The 9365-nt window shown below is 72.1% G+C and overlaps 1 protein-coding gene across 1 annotated transcript; it reads right to left on the reverse strand.

Moving 5' to 3' along the window:
* Positions 1–4131: 4131 nt before the first annotated feature.
* Positions 4132–8575, reverse strand: FRMD1 (FERM domain containing 1; the record flags this gene model as incomplete). Its single annotated transcript, XM_081093583.1, has 10 exons — positions 4132–4325; positions 4806–4977; positions 5565–5633; positions 5716–5781; positions 6296–6451; positions 6603–6789; positions 7037–7110; positions 7305–7384; positions 7722–7812; positions 8507–8575. Coding segments are annotated over 10 exons (1158 nt in total), but the record flags the coding sequence as incomplete, so codon positions are not given.
* Between the last annotated feature and the right edge of the window lie 790 nt (positions 8576–9365).

Consider the following 9365-nt stretch of genomic DNA (forward strand, 5'->3'; position numbering starts at 1 on the left):
CAAGTCCCCGGGCCCCGTGGGGACACCTGGCCGCTGGGCGGGGGCCTGTCTGCCCCCCGGTTCTGGATGAGGCCCATCCTCCATCCTCACCCCAGGGTGGGCGGTGGCAGGCACGGCGAGCGCTTTTCTGGAGAAGAGTGTCCTGTCCCCAGAGTCTGCCTCTAGGAGCCGATCAGGCCGGGGACCCAGGCCACGGGCGTGGGATGCGAGTTCACACACAAGCTGCCTGGTCCCAGGTGCACTCTGGGCCTGGGCCCGTGGCTATGACACTGGGAATATCCCGGGGACCCCCCCCCCCACCAGGTTGCCCTGGCAGCTCCTGCCAAACCAAACTGCCCCGGCTCCCTGTTAAGTCCCACGCCAGCAGGTTAGCAGCCACGGCAGCGCCCGGAGCCCAGGCCCAGGCCCCAGCAAGCCCTGCGGGCTGGCCCCGGAGTGGGCGCTGAACGAGCCTCGGGGGTCCTGAAGTCTAGATCCATGAGCTTGACCTCTGACCTCTGTCCAAACCTGGCCAGCCAGGCTGGGGGGTGGAGGGGGTCATTTCTGCCTACATTTTCCTGAGCCACCACCTGCTTCTTGGGAGTCCAGAGGGACCTGGTGGCCTTCCTTCCAGCCACACGGACACGTGTGAGGGAGAGCGTGGGCTGCCAGGTGCACCCACAGCCGGGGGCCACGCCTCGTCCCCCAGCGCTCACCACTCCTCGGGGGCCGGGAGCCAGCCGTTCCCTCAGTTCAGACCCAGTTTCCTGAGATACATTTTGCCTACGAGACCTTTGGACACAAAAGGAAAAGATGCTCTTTTTTTTAAAAAAAATATGTTCTTATTGGCTTCAGAGAGAGGAAGGGAGAGGGAGACAGAAACATCAGTGATGAGAGAGTCACGGATCGGCTGCCTCCTCACGCCCCGCACGGGGGACCGAGCCCGCAGCCCTGCATGTGCCCCGACCGATGGAACCGAGACCTCCTGGTTCATAGGTCGACGCTCACCCACTGAGCCACCCGGCCGGGCGAGGTTCTCTTTCTGGCTTTTCCAAGGAGCCTCCGCCCTCCCGAGGGGTGGGCCGCCCCCCTCTGCCCCTCCCCCCCTCCTCACTGGGAGCTGGGCTGGCACTCGGGAGGGGATGGGGTGCGGGACGGGCTGGGCGGCCACCCTGGGAGGGTTAGGGACAGGCCAGGCCCCTCTCTCCCTGACAACCAGAGGTTCCCGGCGGTTAGGGGACACCATGTCCATGTCCGCCCACAGGCCGGGGGAAGGACAGAAATGGGGCCCTCGGGGCCCGCCCTGCCCTGCTCCTCCGTCCGCGGGGGGCACGCGCTGGCCCCCGCTCCCGTGGCCCTTGGCGCTGGCACCTTCAACGAGGGGGTGGGTTAGGAATGAGGGGGCGCTCGTTCTGCACCCACAGAGGCGGGTCAGAGACCACAGCCCTGAGCTGCCAGGCGCCCCCCCACCCCGAGTCCCCCCCCCCCGCACCCCCCCATGCCCAGGCCCAGCGCGTGCCGCCAGCGCCCTCTGGTGGCGGCGGCCGGGAGGCGCAGGCAGCGGGGCAGCGGGCAGAGGCCCGGGTGCGGGCTTCCCTGGCTGCAGGCGCAGAGCGCGGGGGAGCGGCTCCCGGCGACCTGAACGCACTCAGGCCGGTGACGGCGGCGGACAGGCGGCCGGGGTGTGGGTGCAGGTGCTGGGCTGGGGCGGGGCGGCCCGGGAGCCGCAGGGGAGCCAGGCGTGATCCGGAACCGCCGTGCGCTCCTGCGGGGCCGGGGGTGAGCTCTGCGGGGCGGCCCACACCGCTGTGCACGGGCAGGCGCCGGGGTCTGGGGGACAGGGCGGGCCAGGCCCGCAGCGGCCGCACGGAGGGGCCGGGGAGCCTGGCGGAGCCCACGCGGGTCCGTGCGGAGGGAACGCGTCCCTCCCGGGACAGGCCCAGCTCCACTCGCCCCGTGTCCCGAGCGGGGCCTGCTCTTCGCCGCCGGCGCCGAGTCCGCGTCCGCTCCACACGTGACCGCGATCACGACAGGAGGCGCCGAGGCCTCGTGGCCCCGCGGGCACAGGAGGGGGTCGGGCTGGCGGCCGGCGGAGCCGCACCCCTGGACCGAGCCTCGCGGGGCTACACGGCGACCTCCTCCAGGCGCGGGTCCCCCCTGAGGTCCAGGGAGAGGCGGGCCGTGGGCCCCGGGTCCGAGTCCGGGTCCGGGTCCGGGTCCGGGTCCGGGTCCGGGTCCGGCGCGACGCCGCAGGGGCAGCTGCGCGGGGCGGGCACGGGCCTCCGGGCAGCGCGCGGGGCGGGGCGCGGGCGCACGTCCTCCAGGCTGCGTGTGAGCGGGTCCGCGTGGGCGTGGCGGGGGGCCGCCCCCGGGATCTGCGGGGAGACCGAGGGGAGTCCTGCTCCGTCGCAGCCCGTGGGAGGCCGCTCCCCCATCTGCCCCGCCCCCCAATGCTGAGCCCGACAGCCCCTGCCGCCCCCCGTGGTCCCCCGCCCCCCAGACCCCCACCGAGCCCTGCACCCCCACTGTCCCAGGGCAGCGGGTGAGTGACAGGGGCCCGCCCACTCCTGTCCGTCTCGGGGGACCCTCGCGGGATGGAGTCGCGCCAGGGGGAGCTGGGGTGTCCGTGGGGAGCCCGGCCCCTCCCCAAGGCCGACCCACCCCTTCCGAGGGGCTGGGCCGGGGCTGGTTTTCTCGTTTCTGTTTTAACCAATCGGACCAGGGTCTCTGCTCCAGGTTCCGGGAGTTTAGGAATGAGCTCAGTCTGGGAGCATCTCGGGGTGAGGAGCAGCCCCCCCGCGGGAGGAGCCACAGGGCCCGGCTCTGAGCCGCCCTGGTCCCGTCCAGCCTGGGGTCCTGCTGAGCTGCTCTCAGCCACAGGCCGGACGGGGCCACCTGCTCAGTCCGGGAGGCCTGACCTCAGAGACCCGGGGCGGCGCCCCAGCCACGCGGGCAGACCCCACCCCGGTCTCTGGCCAGCTTCTCTCTCCCTCCACGTCCTTCCTCCTCCCAGGGCATCTCCCCCAGGCCAGCTCCCAGCCAGGCCTGGACCCCCCTGTCCCCCGCCCCCCCGCCTGGGCACCCGGAACCCCTGGCCTGGCCTCCTGCTCCTGCAGGTGGAGGTGCCCCCGCCCCCGTGGGCACCCACAGTCGGGGACGGTGGTGGTGCAGGTGGACAGGGCCGCGCTGAGCACACGGCCAGAGAGGACCCCGCGCTGCAGGCCCAGGGCTCACTCTGGCGCTGAGGCCAAGGGAACCCGCCCCCACCCCCCCCCCACCCCCCCGCCCGCCAGGCTCTGGCTCCGGGGTCTCTGCCCAGGACCCTCCTATGGGCCTAGGGAGACGCTGGGCCCATGGGTGGACTGGGCCACGGGGGTCGGGGCGTACCTGGTGTAGGTTCTCGGTGCTCCAGCCCCGCATGCTGATCAGCGTGACCCGCACCACCGCCCGGGGGCCAGAGGCTGCAAGGGAGGGAGGGGTGTGAGCAGGCGGACAGCTCTGGCCCCGGTGGACGGCTGCCCCAAACCCTCCAACCCCGGGTGCCCTGGGGGCCTGGTGGACCTGCCTGGCCCCCGGCAGCCCTGGTGGTGCTGAGTGACCCTGGGTGGGCCTGGGTGACTGGGTGACCCCAGGTGGCCCTGGGAGGGCAGGCCCTGAGGCTGGTCCCCACAGTCACCACTTTAGGGCACACACCCCAGGACCCACGGCGGAAGCGCCCTGAGCCCAGGGAGCCGCTGGCGAGGCCCCGCCGTGGTGACTGGTCACCGCTGTGGGGACTGTGACTGAAGCCAGGGCAGGTGCGAGGGGAGGAACCTGTGCGCGCGCCGCCCACCTAAAGGAGGGTGTGGCCGGCGGGGTCCTGCGCGCCGAGGCCTCTGCGGCCAGCGGCACAGAGAACGGAGGACCGCCACCGCCACCGCCACCACCACAGGCCCCTCCTGTCCCAGCCCCGGCCCCGCGGTCCTGCCTCCGCGCAGCGACCCTGCTCGGCTGGTGGAGCGCTCACTCACCGCTCCCCCGGTGCCCCGGGTCCTGCGTGTCCCCCTCGGGCCCGGGCCGGCCTCCACTGCCACCCGCTGTGTCTCCGCTGCTGGGGCTGAGGCTGGAGCCGCAGGACGCCCCCTCCCCGGGGAGGGCTGTGGCCCCGGAGGGCTCGTCCACTGACATCTCCCCAGGCTCCACGCCGGACGCGTGGGAGCTGCCGTGGCTGTCGGCCGAGAGCAGTGAGAGGCGGTGGGGGAGCTGCTGGGCGCTGCCCCTGCTGTCCCCGCTGTCCCGGTGGCCCGCGGGGCGCAGGCCCAGCTCCGGCGTGTCGCTGATGTACGTCTCCCGGTAACACTTCTTCTCTGCAGGGAAGGGCGGCAGGGAAGCCGATGTGAGCGCTGGGAATGGAGGTGCCGCCTCGGCTGATGGAGGCCCCGGGAGACGCAGTGCGTGGGGGGAAGGATTGCCGGAGACCGGGGCTCTGCCTGTCCACGGTGACAGCCGGGCCACCGGTCGGATGTGTCACAACTGGTGAACCCACACAGGGCCGGGAGCTCACATCATGTCTGTGAGGGACCGCTGAGCAGCCACACACGCGAGCAGGAGTGCACATGCATGCACACACACAGGCACATGCACGCACACACGCGCTCATGCACTCGCACCCCTCGGCCCCCCCTTGCACTGGGCTCCCCACCGGGGGCGGGAGGAGGGGATCACCACCCGCTGACCAGATCCTCCTGGGGGGACGCCCGCCAGGAGGCCACGCCCACGCCCCAGGCCCGGAGATGACAGGGCCCGGGGTGGAGGTGGGGGGTGCAGGGGGGGGAGGGCGCGCCCACCTCGCGCCTCCTCCAGCCGCAGCTGCGCCAGCGCGGGCCGCAGGGCCAGGTGCAGCTGGTGGCTGGCGCGGAGCAGGCGCAGCAGGTGGCGGGAGCGGACAGCGCAGCCGGTGTAGAACTCCAGCTTGCGGGCCGCGGGCCGCCCGTCCGGCCGGATCTTGAACTTCTTCCCCTGGAGAAGGAGGAGGTGGATCGACAAGGACCAGGACCACAGGGGCAGCGTGTGAGCCGGCGGCCAGACCCACCCTGGGCGGCGGCCATGGTTCCTGTTGGCACATCTAATCCCACAGGCACGTGTGCGTTTAGAGGCACAGGCAAGCGGGGCGCCGCTCGAGGTTATGAAAAGTCCAGACACTCCCCTGGGGGGTGGGGGGGTATGCACGTCCCTGGACGGACCCCAGGCCTCAGAGCCCACTGGCCCTTCGCCCCGAGTGCTGGTCCCGGGGCCTGAGGGGCTGGGACGTGGGCGGGGGGGGGGGGGTGTCTGGAAGCCGGCTGGCCGGCCATGCGTCTCTGCCTCCTCCTCGTTCTCTTTATTTCACCCCCTTGGGAGCCAGAGCTGTCGGGGGCCAGCGGGACAGCCGTCCAGGGTGGGGTGGTCTCACGCCCGCTGCACAGCGCCAGCCTGGGCACCGCGCCGGGACGGTGGAGGACGGAGTGCCCGGTAAATGGCTGACACTGGACAAGCGTCAGCCAGGCTCCCCTGGGCCCCGGGGGCTGAGACCCGTCCCCCCTCAACCAGACCCGGCAGACTCGTACCAGAACGGCCAGCTTCCCGATGCGGGGCCAGGGCAGGTCCTGGAGCAGCTGCGGAGTGTGGTTCACCTCCTGCAGGGCACAGGGGCCGGGTCAGCCCGCGAAGGGGCACCAGCCCTGGGGGGGGGGTGTCTCTGGGGGCTCCACCCCTCACCTCATAGACCTGCATTCCTTTGAGGGTCAGTCCCAGGACAATGGTAGGTCTTTCTTCCTTCTTATCCTAAAAGGACACCCATGTCAGAGGTCAGACCCCTTATGGGAAGTCAGGGGGCTCCCCAGGGACAAGCAGGGTCCCCCAGCCCCTCCGTTTCCCTCCCTGGAGGCAAGATCCGGACCCCATTCCTGCCTCCTCTCTCTGACTTGCTCTGCCCGTTGACGGGCCTCGTCCTCACTCCCCAGAGAGCAGTGCCTGGGACACGCGCAGCAGGGACACGGCAGGAGAACGGTGGACGTCTGCCCCGCAGCCCCTTGTCCCGGCTCAGTGTGGGGCGGCCTCGTTGTGGGAGAGCACTTCCCTGGCTGGTTCCCAGACGTGGACACGGGCCCTCCCTGCGGCGACTGCTCCCGGGGCCAGGCCACGCCGCCAGGAGCAGCTCCACCACGAGGGCCACCCGCACACTGAGGGTCCCGGTCCCGGGGCCAGTGTCACCCACCCCGTGGCCACGCATCTGCCCCCCCCCCCACCCGGGGCAGCCACGGGCCTGAGCCCCCTCTCCCCGCGGCGCTGGCGGGACCTTGAACAGCCTGAAGAAGTGGACGGGCACGTCCTCCAGCCGGCAGGCCTCCCGGATGTAGCGCAGCTCGGCCTCCCCGGGGTGCAGGCCCCGCTGCTCGCGGTGCAGGGCAGGCACGTGCCTGAGGAGGTAGGCGCTGCCCCTCCTGGCGATGATCTGGCCACAGAGCAGAGGCCGTGAGGCCCTCCTGCCCCCCCACGGCCGCCCCCCGCCCCGGCAATCCCCACCCCCACGCCCCACCGCGCCCCCCCACGGCCGCCCCACCACCCGCCGCCCCCCCACGGCCGCCCCCCACGCCACACCTCACCCACTGCGGGAAGTAGGCCTGGGGCTCAAAGTAGCGCCCCACGTGGGCGCGGGCCCGGTGGTTGCCCAGGTCGGCCTGCAGCGCGTAGGCCGCCAGCAGGAAGTAGGCCTCCTCGCAGTGGGTGCCCTGGGACCGCAGCACCCGCTCCCGCAGGTGGCAGTAGTACAGGTGCCGGCCCGTCCGGGTGCTGGGAGGGGGCGGGTGGGTGAGGGCGGCTCCGCTGCCCCGGACGCAGAGACCTCAGACCCACCGTGCCTGCCCGCACCCGCCCGGAGAACAAACCCACCCGCCTGACAGCCCCACGCTTCTCACGCGGCCTCACGGACCCGTCACGAAGGATTGCTGTGCCCCAAGGTCGCAGCCCCATGGTTTCGACAGGACAGTCTGGCCCGCGGGGCCTCCACGCTCTGGGGACCCCTGCGGCCTGCACGTACCTGATCAGCCGCCCGTCTTCCACGTAGAACTGCACCCGGAGGAAGGCCACAAAGGGGGCCCTGGACCTCCTGCCCTGTGGGGGCGAGCAGAGGGCCACGCGGACGGTGAGCGTGGACGGCGCCAGGAGTCGCCTGCCACGCGCTCAGCTCGGGTCTTAGCAGCCGGGCCGCCCGCCCGCTGGCTGCCCTCTGGACGCACCGGGACGAGAGGCAGCGGGCGCCACCTGGGGCGGCCGGGGCAGAGCGGGACCCCGCCCAGCCCTCGCACCTCCGGCCGCTCCCGGCTCCAGTCCTTGGAGAAGTACTTGCCGAGCTTCTGCTCCAGGTCCATGAACAGGTACTCGTTGTCTGAAAGGGGGAGCAGAGAGGGAGGAGCTGCTGCCGCGACACCGGCCGCTCAGGCCCGGAAGCCACGTCTGAAATCAGAGAGCCTCCGCTCCGACCCGGGCAGGGGCCGCGTCCTGGTGGGAGGCGACGCGTGCACAGGGGGCCCGGCTCCTGCAGGGACCCCGGGTCCCGCCAGGCCAGCCCAGGGCGGAGGCGGTGCCGGGTACCGAGCAGCCAGGGGCCGGGAAGCGGGAGTTGGGAGCAGACGGGGCTCCCGGGGCCGGCAGAGCAGGAACGATCCCTCAGACTCGACCCCGGTGGGGTCGGAGGTCAGGGTCCGAGGGCAGAGCTGACTCACTTCTGACCACGCAGAGGCCGAAGAAGTGGGGCTCCCTGATGCCGGCCTCGTCACACACCTGCCTGAACAGCTCCCCCCCCGTGGCCTGCACCTGCAAGAGGGGGCGGCTCAGGGCAGGAGGGGAGGGGGCTGGCAGGCTGTTCCCATGACCGCAGCCAGCGCTCAGGTCCTGGTGACTGAAGACCAGGCCCCCCCCCCCGCCACCCCCCCCCCTCGCAGCCTGTGAGAACCTGGCGGGGGGGGGGGGGCCCGCCTTCATCAGGGGCGATCGCTCCACCCCGGGCTGGCAGGTGTGGACTGTGGTGGCCCCCGGAGCCCCTGCTGGGCCCTGACACCCCGCCCATCGCAGGCCCCTCCTGAGAGCAGGGCTGAGCGGTTGAGTCCTGGCCAAGGGCATGCAGGTTGGATCACGTGTGGAAGCACATCCATGTCTCTCTCCCTCCCTCCCTCCCTCCCTCCCTCCCTCCCTCCCTCCCTCCCTCTCTTTCTAAAAGTCAATGGGAAACCACCCTCAGGTGAGGACCAACAACAATGTGACAGGATCCAGTGGGGGGGGGGGAGGGCAATGAGCACATGGCCCCCCACGGCCCCTGCTCACCCCACGACCCCCCAGCCAGCCCCTCCCCAGCGCTCACCCCCACGATCCCCCAGCCAGTCCCGTGCCAGCGCTCACCCCACGGCCCCCCAGCCAGCCCCTCCCCAGCGCTCACCCCCACGATCCCCCAGCCAGCCCCGCCCCAGCGCTCACCCCACGGCCCCCCAGCCAGCCCCGCCCCAGCGCTCACCCCCACGACCAGCCGCAGCCGCTCCCGCGTGGGCAGCAGCACCAGCACGTCCCTGCCCTCCGCGGCCATCTCTCCGGCCAGGGCTGCTCCTGCAGGGGACAGCGGTCAGGACGGCAGGGCGGGCCCAGCAGCCATGGTCTGCGTCCACCTGGACGGACGGCCACGTGAGCCACCACATGACGGGCCCTCCCCCTGTCCGGCCACAGCTGGGGCGCACGGACCCCAAACTCACCCAGCTGCCGGCTTCCCAAGACGGGGTGCTGTGGGGAGCTCCTGGCTGGGGGAGGACGAGGGCAGGGCCAGGGTCCGGCCACCCCGGCGGGACAAGGTCCGGGCTGTAAATGCTGGGCTGTGAGCAGCGCGATTGGAATGCAAATAAACACTTGCTGGGCCTCCCCCCGCACCCCCCCCCCGACTCCCGACCACGCCTCCTCTCGGGACAGGAGAGGGCCACGCGATGCCGGGACCAGGGCCACTGCGAGGCACCTGGAGGGGCTGGAGGGGCAGTAGGACCCACCCCTCCCAGCCTCCTGCGCACGGTCACCCAGCAAAGTGAGCCAGCGCCGTGGCCTCCCCGCCCCGAAGCACTGCCCCCTGCAGGCCAGACAGACAGCCCCGCTCTTAGGGCCCCTGGTCACTTCCCGGGTCACTTCCTGCCCACCCCGTGGGAGAGCCCGCGGCAGGTACAGGCCTCCTGCTGCCCGGGGTCTGGCCCTGTGGTTAGAGGGTGTGCACAGCTCTCCTCGCTCCTGCCCCTCCTCCTGCCCCTCCTCCTGCCCCTCCTCCTGCTCCAGCCCCTGCCCCAGCTCCGCTCAGACTCAGGGCTCCCCCGGGCTGCCCTGTAGACTTGGGACCTGGG

The sequence above is a fragment of the Myotis nattereri genome (assembly GCF_964212035.1).
Source record: "Myotis nattereri genome assembly, chromosome: 6".
Taxonomy (NCBI): domain Eukaryota; kingdom Metazoa; phylum Chordata; class Mammalia; order Chiroptera; family Vespertilionidae; genus Myotis; species Myotis nattereri.